The 18,119-nt window shown below is 39.7% G+C and overlaps 3 protein-coding genes across 13 annotated transcripts in view; 1 reads left to right on the top strand and 2 right to left on the bottom strand.

The window, feature by feature from the left end:
- Positions 1–2,980, bottom strand: part of gab1 (GRB2-associated binding protein 1) — a 51,843-nt gene extending 48,863 nt beyond the window's left edge. For 2 of the 8 annotated variants that reach the window (XM_034899332.1, XM_034899359.1), the window contains exons 1-2: positions 2,508–2,964; positions 2,254–2,408 (exon numbers count right to left, since the gene is read on the bottom strand). In XM_034899332.1, the coding sequence (XP_034755223.1) occupies positions 2,254–2,325 (72 nt within the window). In that variant the 5' untranslated portion in view covers positions 2,326–2,408; positions 2,508–2,964. Of the gene's footprint in view, positions 1–2,253; positions 2,409–2,507 lie in introns of all 8 variants that reach the window. The other 6 variants (XM_034899311.1, XM_034899352.1, XM_034899342.1 and 3 more) reach the window with 4 other exon arrangements.
- Positions 2,981–6,575: 3,595 nt separating this feature from the next.
- Positions 6,576–17,707, bottom strand: usp38 (ubiquitin specific peptidase 38). 4 transcript variants are annotated; one of them, XM_034899294.1, is made up of 12 exons: positions 15,137–15,332; positions 14,136–14,206; positions 12,633–13,323; positions 11,295–11,430; positions 11,070–11,199; positions 10,522–10,623; positions 9,965–10,123; positions 9,616–9,809; positions 9,404–9,497; positions 9,205–9,311; positions 7,461–8,796; positions 6,576–6,856 (listed from the first exon to the last, which is right to left on the bottom strand). In XM_034899294.1, the coding sequence occupies exons 3-12, from the start codon at positions 13,312–13,314 to the stop codon at positions 6,686–6,688; spliced, it is 3,111 nt and encodes a 1,036-aa protein (XP_034755185.1). In that variant the 5' UTR covers positions 13,315–13,323; positions 14,136–14,206; positions 15,137–15,332; the 3' UTR covers positions 6,576–6,685. The 4 variants fall into 4 exon arrangements, with proteins under 4 accessions (XP_034755185.1, XP_034755169.1, XP_034755190.1 ...); XM_034899278.1 differs by lacking the exon at positions 14,136–14,206 and adding an exon at positions 14,350–14,414 and having other exon boundaries at positions 15,137–15,313; XM_034899299.1 differs by lacking the exons at positions 14,136–14,206; positions 15,137–15,332 and adding an exon at positions 17,636–17,707.
- Positions 16,853–18,119, top strand: part of smarca5 (SWI/SNF related, matrix associated, actin dependent regulator of chromatin, subfamily a, member 5) — an 8,730-nt gene continuing 7,463 nt past the window's right edge. Inside the window, exon 1 of the mRNA XM_034899300.1 lies at positions 16,853–17,152. Within this exon, the coding sequence (XP_034755191.1) occupies positions 17,081–17,152 (72 nt within the window). The 5' untranslated portion in view covers positions 16,853–17,080. The remainder of the gene's footprint in view (positions 17,153–18,119) is intronic.

Here is an 18,119-nt window from a genome sequence, read left to right as displayed (position 1 = left end):
AAATCTTCTCTATAAAACCAGCAACAGAGCAGTTCCCATGCCCCTCTAAACACACTGTGGGACATGGCCTCCTGGCTTTCTACTGTGTCCCAAAAATGGTTATAAAACTGGTATAGCTAGTTGACATATCCCCTTGGAGAACAATTAAATACTCCGCCAGCCAGCTGTTTACTCTATTGAGAAACAACAATATTGTGACATCAACACTTGGTTTCTCAGATTATGTGTAGTGATGCAGACATGAGAACGTCCTGATGAAGCAACGGATGAAGTTCTCATCACAATATAGTGAACATCAGTGTGACCGCTGACACAAATGGTTGATTCTTCCAACAAATGACAAATAAGATGTCCACTTTCGGCAGTTTTATGAAGCTGCGAGTGATGATCACCCATAAAGGCATACTCTAACACAAGAAAGATGCTTACAATTAGGCAGTGAGCTAGCTAAATCAGACAGTACCCTGTTATGAATGTGAGAAAAAGCCCTTTGAAAATCCTGTCTTTGCGGCTAGATTTTAGTTGTAATGCTTTCAGAAAAAACACTCCAATGGACCTGTGGTTTCTGCAAAAACATCCCTCCTCTCAAGTTGCGGGCCTTGTAATTCAAATATCAATAACAGAGATATCCACTGATCCACAAGGAAGGCATGTAGACTTGACAGCCAACATGTGCTAATAAAAGGTATTTGCTTTTGCATCAGCGCTGCTGTCGGCGATGACATTATTTGTCCAAGCGAACAACAACTAAACAGAAGGTTGCATGCAAAACAGTGATAACTCACTGCCAGTGTAAAAAAAAACAATGGTGGGGAAAGAGACATGTATTGTCCTCAGTAATTATGTATTACTCTGAAGACTCTAAAACCCTCAACTAAAGTTATACAGGGGGAAGCCTTGCGCAGTAGTCAAAACACATTTGGCCTGAGTGAGGTGCCGAGTGTAGCTTTTACTCCGTCTTGGTCTGTTGTATGGGAGAATATGGATTAAGTGTTACTTAGGGATGGGCAATATAGAGAAAATCCAATATCACAATATTCTCCACCAAATACCTCAATGTCGATATTGTATGGAGGACTATTGGTGTGTTAACAATACGTTATGTACACAATGAGATTTTTGAGAACTATTCTCCAGAATATAAAAAGTAACATGGAAAATTCACAGGGCAGTGCTGTTTTGAAAATTGTGTGCAGTGTGTGTTTGGGGTATTATGTAGCGCTTTGTGTTTTCTTTTTTTATGACATTGACACATTCTGATAAAAAATCAGAGACAAATCCCTTTCATAGTTAAATGTTGTGCATTTAAAATATTGCACTTGATTTCAAGTGGAAACACGAATATCTCCATTAAGAACTGGCATGTTGTAGGCTATTCTTAAAAAAATAAAAAAAATATTAGTGCTTTTCATGCTTATGCTTTGCTTTTTTATTGATGACCTTTTAGTCTAGTCTGTGCCTTCTAATTTTGCGCTATAAGGAAAACATTATCTTTTATGATCCGTATGTTCTTAGCCAGAACTAAGTAGGCAATCAGTTTTTATGCCAAATAAATAAAAAATCATGTTGAAATTGCCAAAGCCCTCACTCTTTACCAAAAACGAACCGAACTGAACTGCAAACCATAACCTTCTAAACCAAACCAATCTGGGAATTATATATACCAACTACACAACATCTACTCTTACACTTAATTATGCACATACGACAACTTTTTACAAACACTTTTTGAAATTTGCAAGAAAGTAGTCATCCTTTGGTGTATTCCCCAGTTCTATCAAAATCATTTAACCCTTGGCATGAACATCTCCCACCTAAGCCACAGGGAATAGGCTACTGACAGTGACTGCACAAGCATTGCTTCCCAGGGTAATCAATGTATGGTGTTATAGGTCCAACAGAATCAAAAGCTCTGAGGTCATGCTGCGAGATTGGATCGCTGTATGGTGGTCGACGAGCCCTGTTGACGTGCCCTTGAGCAAAACAATACCGACGATAAGAGTGACTTTGCTCATGATAAAGCCACTATAACTGTAGGGGACTACAAGGCAAACTGAGTTTAGAGAAGTCACAAAACCGTTAAGGTTCAGAAAATGGTCAAACGTATTTGTTGAAATGCACACAAGATGAGGCCTACACGTCTGTCACTGGGCACAACAGTGCATATGCAAAGTGTCCAAGGAAGAGCTGGCCTATTTTGAGTTATGGGTTATTTTATTACAATGTAACAAATAGTATATAAAGTGCACTTACGTAACGTCTCAACTTTTTTTCTGGAGGAGACTTTCTCAGCCACCCTGAGCACACCACATCTCCCCCACTCATATCTGCTCCTTTCTTGCTATCCCTGGAGTTGGAGCGGAGACTGCCGTCTGGCTTCGTTTGTTTTGGGGAGTGTCTTCTTGTACCTGAAAAACCCAAAGACGTAGACACAAAGCTCAAACTGTGAAGTTGAAATATAAAAAGTTTAAGTGTAGTATTTTTGTGTTTTTGAGAGCGATAAATACCGTCACTCCTTCTTCGAAAGTCGACTCACAGACAAGACCAGATTCTTTTACGAATTGTCGTCACATAAGCTGGTATATCCTGAGCTTAGAGTTAATATAAACCTCCGCGGCACCGCCTTTTGTACAAATATTAACGAGGACTTGTGTATTTTGTTCAAACTGAAACGCTGTGGGGGCAAAAAAAAATAGGCGCAGGCAACTGAGACTCGCTAAGTTTTTGTTGTTATACGTGACGCCTCATGCTAATTCCCGTCAAAGTGGAGCGATTCCCAGTTGGCGAGATCAGATGTAAATGTCCCACAGTGCACCGGTGCATAGTTGTAGTTTCTACGCAAATTAAAACAATCTTTACGGTAAACACAGTGGTTCCGCCGAGCTTCCTCACCAGTTTACTCCCATGGTTCCTTAATTGTGATTGACAGGGTGGCTCCGTCTTTCCCTGAACTCACCCTCCTTTGGAACATGGCAGTGTCAAGCTTACGGCAATACACCGGATGTTTAGGGATTCCTTCAAAATAAATGTTTATATCGATTTTTTTGTTTAATTTTTTTAATCTATTTTTAGTCTCTGTTTGTTCATATCTGGCAGCTAACTATATATGCTAATGTGTTAATCTTTTTCAGAATTGTGGTATAAGTATTAATATTGGTATTAGTAAAATGGAGATTTTATTAAAACAAAACAAACATATGGATTACATAATCTTCCTTTAAGGAAATATTTATGTTTACGAAGCACAACACGCAATACAACACTATTCCTTTAACATGATCCATCAAAGTGATATCCTATCGTGAGGTTTGTTTTGAACATCATACCGGATGTCTCATTCTTGTAGCTCTGCTCGCTTTAATACTACTTTAGAAGACGAAATGGGGAGGCGGCGGCGTGCAGGGAAAACTGTAGCGCTTAAACCATGGGACATGTAGTTCAATAATCCCTGGTTCCGTGCCCAAATACAACAAATGACTGTAGGGCGGTTTGATACATGAAACATGATGTAATAAAGCCATATACACCTGTGGGTGAATACATAAAAGTGGCCTCAGACAGTTGCAGAAAAGACAAAGAAAGGTCCCACCTCATTGTGAACCGAGAGGTCCCCAGAAATCATTCCACGTGTAAACTACACTGTCCATAATGCGCGTTTATTCCCTAACGAAAACTCGCCATAAAAACCATGTCATGTTAGTAGAATAGTAGAAGGAAGTGCACTTTTACCTATTACTGTGTATGCTACCATTTTGCCATTTATCTTCTGTGATTTTATACTAAAAGACTAAAACGGCATTGTACATAGAGTATGTTTTATGGTGTCAAATAGTTTGTGTCTTTTACACATATAAACGTTACCACAACAAATTTATATCTGAGATAGGCCTACATTTGGTCAGCATCTGATTATTTAATTAACAACATTTTCATAAGATACTGTAGCAAGATCAATATAGTCTTTTATGCTACTGTACAACACAGCAGTGCTTAGAAAAAGATTAGATTTATAAGGTTAATATTGATCTAGTTTACCACATCTGATCAATATACTGGACTCAACATAACATCCACAACTGGTCTAATCCACTAGCAGAGGCGTGATCCCTGTGGACTCAGAATGGTATCTCAGGAATCTTATTGGAATGCTATTGTTATGGTAAACACTTCCCCCAAAGGATGTTCTCTGTTAGTCTAAGATTAATGACTTTGCCATTGTACATGGCATATATCACCTCTGATAGGAGCTTCGGTATTGATGAAGAAACAGGGAACAATTAAAGGCTGTAGACACAATACACCATTTCCAGTTAATTCATTATTTTTCCTGGCATCATAGCTCTACAGTCTATTGCAACATCAAATAGCCTGTGTGCCATGTTTCTGTTTCTGGTGCATCAGCTTTAATGAAATTGGTATGTCTTAGAGGTTGTGGTCTTGTTGCTGTGCTTTACGGGGGCACACTTAGTTTGTTTATGGGGGCTTCACACAGCATCAATGTGTTCAACAGACCAGGTCTTATTTACTGTCAATACATGCCAAAAAAATATTGTACAAACTGTATGACCTTAATGCAACTACAAATCCTATAACATATTTGTGTATTATAAAATCCCAATATGACATCAGAAGATATAATATCATACCATTCCCGAGAGTCAACATTTCAACAAGTGAGGAGAAAAGTGTTATGGTTTGGTCGATTAATAATTGAGAATCTGTTGTTTTTCCCCAAATGGCCTTTGAAAGCTTTAGTGCTTCTGCATTGTTTTACCATATCAATTGCTAATTAGTGATAAATGACACATTTAAAAACAATTTGCTATTGCTACATTACAACTCACTTTGTCCTAGGCCCCTGGGAATTGTACATTTCCCGTGTGTATGATTGCATGTGACTTCTCAGTTCCTTTTTTGGTCACTGCTTTGTCTATCCTCACTTCCATTCGTGCAAAAATATTTTTGCAATCAAAGCAAAAACATGATGTATGTGGTTGTTTTGATGAATAATGCAACAACGAACAGTTCTGTTTTTCTTTTTAATCAACAAAGTTGCTTACATACTAAAAATCTGCATGTTTTAGAGTGGAATTGTTGAGCTTCACAGTATCAATAACTTAAATTTATTATTTAACCATTTTCATTTTGAAGCATTTAATTAATACAAATCCAACTTGCAACACTTAGATCTAGCTCCCAGAAGAAAACTGGCACTGGTGATAAGAGTATAAATGATTAACAGGAGGTGATCTATCCAAACCAAAAAATTCAAGATGTAGCAAGAAACCAAAGATGGTTCCTGTATATTCTCAATTTGTCAATTTGCAATGGAACAGTGACAAGTAAGGTCACGTAGAAATTGATTTATGCTTGAGCATACACACACTCATTACTTTGGTGTTTGTCTAATTTCCAAAGCAATTATTTAAAGTTTCCAGAAAACCATCTGGTTCTTGGTCTTGCCTTCACTCAATAAAGTATTATTAATTTTCTTTCATCATTTATTTCTTTTAACATTTGTATCATCATGTTTGGCGTTACATTTATAATTTAGTCCCGCCCACCATACCACTTTAAATAACTTGACCTTAAATAACCTGCCTGGTTAAATAAGACAATACAAAAAATACCGGGTTGTTTTTACTGCAGGGACAAATGAAGCCATTATGAATATAAACACAGTACAGCTGAGGTGTGCATCTTGACAAATTCCTCTTTAAAAATCTGCATTAAATATCAAAAGGCACATTAAATCAGCATGAACACAAGTCTCCCTGAATGATCAAACTAGAGGAACACATTTAAATATGCTGTCAAACGGATGTCATTATGTTTAAGCAATTGTAATATAGTTCTGTGTAGATGACACTACCAAATCGTGGGAGGAAAGCATTTAATATTCATATTGAAAATGCCTTTGTCTCAGAGATTACCCAAGTAGTCTATTTTCCACATCATTTTATATTCCATGATTATTCTGAATATTTTAAGTCATATGTACATTTATTGCATGGGATATGAAACCTGTAAAACACAGCAAACCACACACCGAACAAGATTCAAATATCATGAAAATCAAACTCCACGGCTCGTGAAGGAAAGCTGCATGCAAATCAGTAAAGTAAACAAAGGTTGTGGGCTGTATGTTCAGAACTGTGACAAATCACAAAAAGTGTTTATCATACAGTTAAATGCTCTTTCTTTTCTGTGCTGTGCACCGCACATGCATGTATGTGCATATGTTTGTGTGTGAGGTAATATTAGAAACACTCGGACAAGCCAGATTACGTGAGCACTTTCTAGACTCAACCAGTTTCCCATATTTATCAATATTTGCAAAAGTGGATCATTATTTTACTTTGTTATTTAAGGGAGAGAATACATTTGCACCAATAAGTATTATCCACCTCAAGTTAGGAAATTTGAAAGATTAATGGTAGATTACAATGTTGAGATCACAAAAAAAGAATCTAAACAAATCAGGTACTATCAAATGACAGTGGTATAAAACAATTTTAGTCAGAACAAAATCAAATCTAGGATCAGAATCCACGCAGATGCTGTGTGTGTATGTGTAAATACTTTCAGTGCTTTTTTCATAAGGTTATAAGCACAACTATGGTGTGATCAGTTCAGGATGCTCTTTAGTGCCAGTTCATCTGGATTTCCTGCAGCAGTTATTCTTTCAGAAGACCAGTCTACTAATGGTATTGAAGCCCCCTCCTCCTCCACCTCCACCTCCCCCAGATGGGCCGCAGCTCCCTGGTGGGTTATTGTCGTCTGAGCCGTTGGGCCTAAACGAGCAGGAGGATGAAGGAGCCTGGAGAGCCTGGGTCCGAGCGGTGAGCTCCTGTTCCTATTAGCAGCATGGAGAAAAGACAAATGTGTGATTATTTTATGTGTAAACAGCATTAAAATATATCCTTAACACGCCAAGTAATTGACAGAGATTCAGTGTGGTCATCACTTAACATTATTACAGCGCCCTCTAGAGGGGATTTACTTTAGTCACTTATACAAGTGCACTGGAAAGCCAACTCTACACACCACAGTTCAATGACTCGTGAAATTACACCGCATGTCTTTTAACAGGACAGCTCAGACTTGACTTTAAGTTCAGTCAAAAGAAATCCTATACTCTGCAGGCTCTTAGTCATCTGTAAAAGTACAGTCTGTTTTCCCTCAGCTTCTTTCCACCTGAGAGAATCTTGTACAGCCCTCAGCTTTCATAATAACCTCACGCTTAGAGGGGTTATTGGTAATGAAGTTGTGTGTCAAATGCTTTTGAAGCATGAAAAATAAGCACAGTGTTTTACCAAAAATATCCAATGAACCTCTTAGCAGCAGATTAAATACTTGCTCTAATGCTAATCACTTCACGCTTGGCTAGCATTTATTGGTAGCATTTATATGGAGCGATTTGAAATGGATTGAATGTTTTTTTGTACACCCGCACATACCTGTAAATACAGCTTGTTGTCCTTGATAATAGCATCCAGTAGTTCTTTCTGTAGGGGAGGCTCAGTACTCAATCTGATTCCATTTGCCATCAGTCCCCCATTTATGTTCTGCCCTGGTAGTTCCTGTTTCCTGTACATCAGCACATAAGCTGTGTCCTTGGGGAAGCGATTTGTAATGTTTTGCACTGATTGGAAGCACGTGAACGTCACCCTGCTATCGTTGAACAGCAGCCAATCCCTTGCCTCCTGGCCACTATTAGGTTGTGTGTTTCCTTGTTCAGGTGGAATTGAGAGAGCTGAGCAAGTGGAGAGGCTACACTCGGCCTGGTCATTCCCCAAACCCTCCTTGAGGGCAAAGTGTTTGGCTGGATGCTGTGTTCCATCCGCGCCATTAATGTTCCGCCCGTAAGAATAGTAGTGGCCACTCTCGGACGACATACCAGAATGCATCACCACTGAGCTGAGGACATATGGCACTGACTGGACTGTCATCTCTCCTCCTCCATTTATCTCCTCTGCTCCATCTATCCTCTCGTCCCCCTCTTCCTCATCATCTTTTTGAGATGGTTTGAGCTTCTTGGCCAGATTCTCACTGCTCTCAGGAGAATCCACTTGCAGAGGAGAAGATGTATTTGAGGAACATTGCTTAGGCATTGAAGGGGCATGTACTGGAAGTCTCATGATTGGCGGGATGGTGACGTTGTCCAGAATCTTTCTCCGCACGTGGCATTTGGCATCATATGAGAACCGCAGCAGAGTGAGGATCAAGTATTCCGGTGCTGACACCACTTTCATGGTCCGCTCTGCCCGCTGGAGGGAGCTACACTTCTCACAGAAATAGGCATTTTCTTCGTCCAGGATCTCTGGAGCCAGGAAATAGTTCACCAGGTCAGGCACAGAGAGAGGAGGCTCATTTGTCGCTGGCACAAAATGGACATTGCTAGCTGAGGCTTTGGCCAAGCCTGGCTCAGGAACTTCACTGCCGCCATTGACAGATCCCTTGGGTTCCTCTGAGGGTCCTTCAGGTTGAGGGCTGCCCTGAGAGGTGGCAGAAGGACAGAAGGCCAAAGAGAGGTCTGTAAAAGGCTCCTCTTTCTCAGAGATGCAGTTGCACTGCATACAGCGAATACCTGTGATCAGCTTCCCACCAAACATTCTCTCTGTCAAAGTTCTCCCATCATTCTCAGGTTTGTCCTCTGCTGGAGTCAAATATGACTCCTCACCATCCTCCGGAGAAGTCTGGCCTGAGGGGTCTTTGCTGCTAGAGTCAACAGGTGGGGGGACCTTTGGCTTAACTGATTCCAGGACTTGAAGTGTTTTCTCCTCTTCATGTAACCTTGAGGTCAAGAGACAAGGGGCACTCAACATTAGAGGAGAAAATAAAGCAGTACGTTCATTATAATTTGTGCCAGTGTTGTGAAAATGTAGCATAATTAACATTATTTCTATACAACAAGCACACAGTCACATAATTTAGTTCTAAAGAAATTACAGTTTACATCAGTACGCCAAAGTCATGCACACTTAACACTCACAATGCTTTATACATGCTTTTAATAGCTACCGCTCTTTTATTACATTTTCTTCCATTATGCATTAAGTGACACAAAAATGACACACTAACATTGTTTATTCTGATTTCATTCATTTGGCAAAGGGAAACAATAGAGGGAAAGTACATTTGTGTTGATATTTACACACTAACTTCACCCAATGCTATTAGGATTCATTTGTATGACTGTACCTGTCTAGAAGAAACCGGAGGTACTCCGAACAGTCCTGCTGAGAGCCGACATTGAACCAGGGAGGCCGAGACGCTTCCAAGAAGTTTTTTGGAGCATATGCTGCCCTCTGCAGGATACAGAAATGAACCACAGAGTTCTTGTCAAAGTCAAAATCAGTAATACTATTCTGTTATATCCACTACACAGGAAAACACTAACCTGAGTGTGTGCTAGGAAAGCAAAGAGGAGCTGGAGCTTTTTCATTAATGTGTTGGAACCATTTATATGTAATGACAAAACATGCCGCCTGAAACTGAGAAAAACAAAAGGTTAACTTAGACTGCCCATATGTATGCCTTAAATTTCAGTATACACTTATAAAAATGCAAAACATGTTTGTGTGTGTGTGTGTGTGTGCATACACAGCTTACTCTGTGGCCATGAAGAGGGTTTGGATGATGCTGTTCATGAAGCAGGTGTTCCCCAGGTTGACCAGGCCAGTCTTGCCGGTCTCAGACTTCCCAACTTGCCTCAGAGGACCCGAGGCAAATGAGTTGGACTGGGACGTCCAGGCACTTTGATTCAACACCAGCTTGATCTTGTCTTCTCCTGGTTTTGGGAGATCCTGAGGAAACAAATTGAAATTGTTAGACATAGAGCATACATAGTAGTAAAGTCTTAAAGCTTTTGATTTTTTTATGCAATGTAAAGAAATGACCTTCTGAGGTAAGTGTTTTTTGACAACACACGCACACACACACACACACACAGCTCTTTTACCTTGATGGCCTCTAGTATATGGTCATAGAGGTCAGGGAAGCCGGAGTACTGGTACATCATGCAGTGTATAAGCTCAGTGAACTGCAGCAAGAATGCTTTGCTGGTGGGGAGACCATCTGTCCTCAAAGACTGGACGAGATGCACCACATGTGGAACAACCTGGGACGGTGAGGGATGAAGATAAGAGAAAACTGTTGCTGGAAGGTACTGTTGCTGGAAGGTACTTTTAATATTAATCATACAAATATGCAGCATGGTCAGCCAGAGGATAGTTGCACATCAAGAACCCCAAAGAGGGTTCGGTCTCATTTGCCCAGTATTTTTGGAGACAATTACTATTTTTAGATACTAATGAAGTTGGCCAACTCAATGGCCATTGCTCCGCATTTAAGTGGTTCACCCATCATTAAAGGGAGAGTGGCGACAAGCCTGGGATTCTGGGAAAAGAGGTCTATGCAGCTTTGAAGTAATTTAAGCTAGAAGAGAAGAATTGAGAAACCCAAATTGCCTTCTGAGAGGGAAAGGGAGTGTGAGGAGGCAGGCAGGAGATCTCATACCAAATGGAAGGCCTCCGGAGAGTGCTGGAAACTCAGCAGCATGTGGGAGAGCACAGCTAGCGCTCCCTGTCGCACAATGGGGTACCACAGACGACTGAATACCTATAGGAAAATATCAAAATCTTCATGTCATTAATACATTCATGCAAACCGGGGAATTGTTTCAATAATTAAAGTCTTTCCACCATTTCAGGGATATATATATAGTATGTAATTTCTTTTGGCATTTTAGGACTTTATTTGACTAGGACATCAAAGACATGACAGGGGAGAGAGAGGGGGAGCGACATGCAGCAAAGGGCCACAGGTCAGAGTTGAACCTGCAGCCGCTGCATCAAGGAGTAGACCTCTAAAGATGGGCACCCGCTCTACCAAGTGAGCAATCTAGGTGCAAGGGTATGATATCTTTAAGAAACATTGCTACAATCCAGCTTAACTTTAACTGCATTTTAACATTTGTGTAGCCTTAAAAAATAAAATAAACATTGTCTGTCTGGCTTCTTCCTGAGCTCAATAATCAATCAAAATGAGGAGTTCTCACTACAAACCAGTTCAATCTTTAGCAGAGTGACGTCTATGAGGATAGTGAACTTCTGTACTGCAGCCAGTCCTTTCAGCAGAGCAATGACCCAGGTATCAACATGTTGAGCCAGAGGCCAAGAAAGCCAGTCAATCATCCTAGATAGAGACGTAGGTGGAGTGTAAATAATGTGCATAAATGTGGTAAACTTATGCTGAGATTCATCTTGGGAGGATTAGATATGAGAGGTAACCTGCAGAGTGCTTTAGTCATGCTTGCATCTTTGACATTGTGGTCTGTGGTGAGACTCTTGATAAGCACTGTGATCATCTGGACGGGGATGTGCTGAACCAGACTGGCCAGAGAAATGGATGGGTCGAAGGAGGGGTCTGCAAAAACATCAATCAAAGTGGAAATGGCACATAATTATACAATCTCACCTTTTCTTTTTGTGTCAGTGGACAGCAAGTGGAGTACAACTGTTAAATTCTACACTCATGACAGCCGCGACAAACACCTGATATATATGTGATATAATGCAGAGCAAACACCGCCACAAACTAAAGCCTCAAAAATTAGACAGCACTGTTGTTTTGGATTTCAAATATTATATGGTTCACAAAGTTTCTTTCTATTGCAGGTTATATTTTAAGCCCGTTTACTTGACTTTAAAATGAATATGCATCTTATTTGCTTTTATAGCTGAATAGCTCTGCATTGACAAAATATATCCCGCATCACAGCATTCTTTAGATGGTTTTCTGTAATATGGTGTACTAGTGTTGTGTAGGGATGATTTTAATGTTGTGTATAGTGGATTTCAACACCAGCACTTTAGAAGCACAGATCACCTGAAAAATGTCACTGAAATAGAGGCAGAGTGACCTTTTAACCCAAAGCGGCTCTGCTCACATCGATCACTGATGCATACTGTCAGTGCAGCTATTTCATTGAAACTGCTGCCTGCTGTTTGTTTATTTTGTGCTGCTCCACAGCTCAGTCACTCACAACACTGCACAGTAGGCTCAGGACATTCCAACAATTTACCATCAACAAATGAACGTCAGCTTGAAATATTCTGAACTCAATTACATCTCCACAGCTACTGCTTTTCAATATTTGCCCTTTGAGAAAATGCATTGGTTAAATCTGTGGATGCCATTGCTTGCAATGACAAGTGTGTAAAATTAGGTGAAAATAATCAGTGTGCTAACAATATTGGCTATTGTTGGATGCAAATCCAACTTATAAAAATAAGAAAACTAAGCCAAGGCATAATAGTCAGATATTGGCAGGACCCTAAAAAAAAAACTGTGTGCTTAATCATTTGCCAACAACCCTAGGATTTAAAGCCAAGATATTATAAAAGGGAGAGGTATAAGTCATGGGTCCATGCTGCCAGGTATACGCTTTTTTCATTACTGGTAGGCAGAGACTATGAATAAAATCCAAATTTGTTCATATTTTAAGCTTCTTCAGACATCTGTAACGAATTGAGGTACCCCTTAAAAACGAGATAAAGGTTGTTTGTGCTCATGTATGAAATAAGATACTTTTGGAAGGAAGGAAGGAAGGAAGGAAGGAGTCTCACCTGTGGAAGAGATAATGGCAAACACTTCTTGCAGTGATGGAAGCAGTGTGGCTGGATCAGCCTTCCAGATGTTTTGCAGCAGTGTGCTAACCTTAGTCACTTGACCTACATATTCTCTCAGCTCCCGTTCTTGGCTGACAAAGCAGTGGAAGTAACTGATGGTCCTCACTAGCTGCTGGCAGAACAAAACGCCCGACTTATCCCTCGGGATGCATTGCACGAAGTCTGACAGCAAAGTGCTCAGGTGGGCACAAAGAGCAGGCTCCGGACGTTCACACACCATCCTTAAAACCTCCACCTGAATAACGCTGAAGATCTCGAGCACCGAGGGACAGCTGATGAGCAGCCGCAGGCAGCAGTGAATGTAGTCTATTATGGCTGGGTCTTTGCGGTCCAGCTGGCCATAGCCCTGCTGGAGAAGACTGAGGACAAAGTCTTTACTGAAGAAATGCTCAAACTCTGGGCGGTGGTAACGTGCATAGGCTTCCAAAACCTGGAAGCCGATTTGCCTCTGAAAGGCATCTTCACCAAGCAAGATGAAGCGGGTTGTGAGAGTAAACAATGCCTTACACTGCTCCTCTGTCACTGCTTTCTCTGCTGCTTCCACTACTTTCTTCACAATGGCCCTCTTCACTGGAATAGAGTGATCAGAGCTCACAAGGCCCTCCAAAATCTTGTCCATGATAATGGTCTGTGGAAGGCAAATTACTAAACAATTAGCTTGTTAAAAAGGTCTCACATCTTCTGCACTCATACTTTAGAGTAAAAAGAATGCGTGGGCCTTATTTAATATAACACAGTTAGCATTTTTTAGTTTTAATGGATTTACATATCACAGAGGATATTTTGCCATGTCACAGTAGGAAATGTCAACAGTACAAAAACTATTTGTACTGTTTGTATTTGTAAATCTAATGATAAATTCCATTTAGCTGGTTCAGTTTCAGGGTATTATACGCTGGCTCGCCGTCAAGGCTTACAGGGGTATAAGATAGAACAGAGCTGTTGTTAATGTTATCAGTAACACATGTGCTTTTCCTCCTATGATAAGTCAAATGTCTGCTGTGAAAAAAAAAAACATAGGTGCATAGGCTCCTTTCAACCAGTCTACACATTCAATGAGTGCACAGAATGTAAGCCTTTAAACGTAGACAATGTGTACTCAGCATTAATATGCTGCCTGCAACTGGAAGCTTGGAGCTTGCATGCATCACAGTGATGTGACTATAGTGGCAAAAAAGTGCTTTACATCATTTGAAAATTGGGCCTTTAAAGAATCACACATCATATACACAGTTAAAAGACATCAGCATGGGCTAGACAAATACAAACAATGCAAACAAGGCTTGGACAATACATGAGCAATTAATGTGTGCAAGTGTAACTGTTAGGATGAAGCTGTTGGTGTGCCTTTTTGAAATATGTGATGGATGATAGTGTTCTGATGTGATGTGGGATGACATTTACAATCTTGGAAATGGAATAAGTGCCTGTGAGACTGACCTAGTGAGGCGTCCTGGTCTCATGTGTGTCGGAAGAAGTACAGCAAGTGCTGGTAAGGTGGCATTTTGAATCTGAAAATAAAATGCAAATGCGTGGCTGTTTATGAAGGTAAATATAGAGTAACTAACTGTAATCATTTTTTATGTAATTTTTGAAGTCTTTTACTCAATTTTACTACAAACGAAAGGTCAGAAAATAGTGAAAAAGGCCTAACATGGTTTTCCATAGCTCAAAGTGATGCCTTCAAATTGTTCGTTTGTCCAGCTAACAGTCCACAACCTTAAAAAATGAATTAAGCAGCAAAACATTACAATTGAGAAGCTACAACAAGAAAATGTTGAACATTTCTGCTGGAATATTTAATTTGAGAATTTAATTATTTTTCTTATTGTTAAATTTGTGAATGAAAAAATAGGTTGCTTATTACATATGAATCCTATTTCTATAGACTGAGCCTCATTGAAGCCAAGTAGCTAACCTAGCCTAAACAAAGATATACTGTCTCAATTTTAGCCCTAATTTTCTTTGTGGCGGTTATGACGGGCAACTATAGCTAACTATGAATCGTTGTTTGTTATGTTCTTAGTCCAACATTATCTATTAGCTTTCTGCCCTACCAACGAAATTATTGATATATTACACGTATTTAACATTACTTCACATCTAATGTTTTCACTTTTATCTGGCCGCTTCAGAAGCAACAGCCGCTGACTATGCTTCTTGTGTAGTAACGGGCGGCTAGCTTGCTAACGCTAACTGTAACGTTAATGGTTAGTTCCATACGCACAGCAGTTAAAACATGGCTCAAATATTAATCACAACTAAGGCGCTCCATAGCGACAGTTGTTACGAACGCCCCTTAGACGACGAGAACGACAACAAAAACGAACAAAGCAACAAAACAGGCCTAGACGTTAGCTGAGTAACGTTAGGTTCCTCTGACTTAGCATAAATACCGCCATGTTATAGAGAGATACAGAAGCTTTACGATATATGCTTACCCAAACAAAGCATGTCAACAATGTCGGACCAGAAAATCCTCAATTGTCGCTAGATTTTAACCGTCTTGTGACTTATAAAACCGTATTATTTTGGTTAATTTGATCACTAAAAATCAGCTTATTATCCTTCCACCGACGTCATTCCTATGGACAGAGAAGTTGGTAGGACCCGTGAAGCAATTTTCGTCTTAACAGTGCCTGTGAAGTGGTTGTTGAATTTTGAGTCATAAAATCAGTGATTCTTGGTTAAACGGTGTTTTTGAAATTTAGCATCTCGAGATAAAAAAATATTTAAAGATTTTTTTTTCTTTTCAAAATATTTGGGCACTTCTGAGCCGTTTCTGTTCAGTTGACGTGCTGCCTTCAAAGCTCCTTGTCCATCTCCATTTTAGAGGTCTCGGGCGAAGTTGGCTTTTGGTTGAAAATAAATTTGTTATTAAATGAACTGCAGTATTGCTTTTGGTGTCCCCGGGAACATTACTGACTCGGATATATATTTTGCTTTTTAAATTTAAAAACCTGAAATTCCAGATTAAAGTGAGTGAGTATGTATTACATAGAATACATATTATCATGTGAAACATTGATAACATAACTATGTTAATATGATTTGCATGTTTACAACATACTGTAGTCTATGTACAAAGACTGGATGCAGAGTATGCATTGTGTACGGTATAATGTAGTCTACAGTAGGCCTTTATTTTAAATAACTAAAAGGGGAGTTAGAAAAGTGGGCATGGCATTTGATTTGGCTAAGTTTATTTCAGCTTTCATGAAAGCCATGCTGGATACCCCTCCACTAAATCTCAGCCTATCAATCATACATTTAGACTTGTCTTCATGATCAGTTTGACAATGTCCAAAAGGAGTTGTTTACAGAATGGGTTGAGACATTAATGGACATCTTGAAACATCTCATCATAATCAATCATGATCAATGCAGTGTTGTTATCAATAATCTAAATATTACTACAAAACTTCAAATTTCCTGAAAAAAAACAGTTGTAATTACAGGGGTACAAATAAGAAATCACTCCCTGCAATTAACATACTGTAGCAAACTAATTTTTATGTACATGAAACAAAATAACAAAAGTGTCTACAAATGTATTTAAAACAAAGCATGCTTGTATGTTCAGTTGATTTATGAACAGAATATTGGTACACTACATTTGACTTAAATGGACCATACTGAAGTATATTAATTCAGTATTAACTTTGTCACTATTTTAATCAAGCCCAGATTTAGATATTAAACTTGTTAAATCATTCTCTTGGCAAATGTAACAATCCCAATAAACATAACATTTACTTACACAAATATGTTGAGCTTATTTGGTTCTAGCAAGAAATGAAGTGAAGTCGTTTTATAATTTATTCACTGATTTCTTTTTACTTTTACATTCATATTGCAGTCTGGTTCAACCAAACCAAATCATCTGTGTTGTCCAGCAAGCTTTTTAACAAGAATAATAGAAGTGGTTTTGATATACTTGATGTCTGTTATTGCCGCACTTTCCTTCCTTCCATCTAAGATTTAAGGAATGTTATAACTAGCTGTATATTGCACTGTAAATACGGTTTTGTACAGATAAATTAACAGATAACACACGCTAATGTTAAGGGTAATTTTGAAATAAGCTGTATGAAGAAATCAAGTGAGTAGCAACATTTCCAACAAGCAGTAAAGGCAGCATATGCAAGTCTCGCGATAGAACCCACACCGGGTTATGTGAACGCGGGTGCTCGAGAAAAAAATCTTGCTAGCGGGAATGTGCTGCCTGTGAGTGACCAACCGGTGTGTCTTTCATTATAAACAGCAGAATAGGTCTCATTTACCGCAGGAGAGTTCGGAAAATCTTCAACGGCTCTTATACGGGATCACATAAGGCACCAAATAACGGACGCTATATCTGAATCCAAAGAGGAAATTCGATAAAAATGTCCGAACTCCTGAGCTGCGTGGAACAGCGGGAAGAGCAGACTGAACTTGAAGAAGCCGGAGGAGCAGAGGTAAGATGGTTTAAAATGGGCATTGTCTCCTCTCAACACCGCGTACATCTTTTATAGACCAGCCACACAAGTCTGAAACTCTGGAAACCCCGGTCCCTTGACGTCACCCACTTGTTCCTCAAATTCGGCGACGTTAAACTATTACTTTGTCAATGTTAATGCGGGCTGTTTGAGATAGCTTACTAACTAGATAGATCGCCGCGGAGAAGCTATCGTTAGCTCACGACAACAACAGCTCTGTCCCATTCACTTGGTACTGAAGCTAACGAGACAACACAGAGCAGCAGCAAGGCCAGCCTGTTTCATAAGCGCCCACACTAGTAGCTAGCTTGCTAGCTTAGCCTCGCTAGCAACCCATCGACCATCACAGTAAATGTTCCAGCGTGCTTTTTGTTTACTCCGAGGCTAGATTTACTCCGTAAATGGTTTGTGACTGTACTAAGGCTTGTGGAAAACCTCGTACAAGTAACGAGCAGCACGCACCCAAGCTCAGCTGTCCGGTCCACGTCTTTGTTTTCAGTGGGACAGGACAGCAATGGCTTTGGGAAACGAGGAGGATGCTGCGTGCCTGCAACTTTCCTTCCACTGCACCTTGGTGTTGATTAATACCCTTCTTATTATAAGTGTTACCATGTGTGCAGCTCAACAGTTGGAATACGATACAATAAAACAAACGTTTTAGGTCCAAGTGTCACCGCAGTAGAAGTACAGGAACATACGCGTATCAGTAACCTTAAATAGCTACTACAGTACATTATGATGACTTACTATACACAAAGTATGAACACAAAGGGAGCAAAACACTATACATGTTAACATAAATAGTAAATACATTGTGTATTGAGGCAAACGTAGTGAAGAATAAACATCAAACAATACATTTATTGCAAAACTTGCACTGGGGGGAGCTAATATAATAGAATAGAATGCTTTTATTGTCATTATACACAAGTACACAGTACAGTAC

The sequence above is a fragment of the Etheostoma cragini genome, chromosome 2, assembly GCF_013103735.1.
Source record: "Etheostoma cragini isolate CJK2018 chromosome 2, CSU_Ecrag_1.0, whole genome shotgun sequence".
Lineage (NCBI taxonomy): Eukaryota > Metazoa > Chordata > Actinopteri > Perciformes > Percidae > Etheostoma > Etheostoma cragini.
This window is presented reverse-complemented; position numbering and strand designations above follow the sequence as displayed.

Coding starts and splice junctions, on each gene's coding strand:
- usp38 (XM_034899278.1), bottom strand. Junction 8,797..9,204: donor CTCCGGTTTCTTCTAGACAG/GTACAGTCATAC, acceptor CTTGACCTCAAG/GTTACATGAAGAGGAGAAAA. Junction 6,857..7,460: donor ACAACAAGCTGTATTTACAG/GTATGTGCGGGT, acceptor TGCTGCTAATAG/GAACAGGAGCTCACCGCTCG.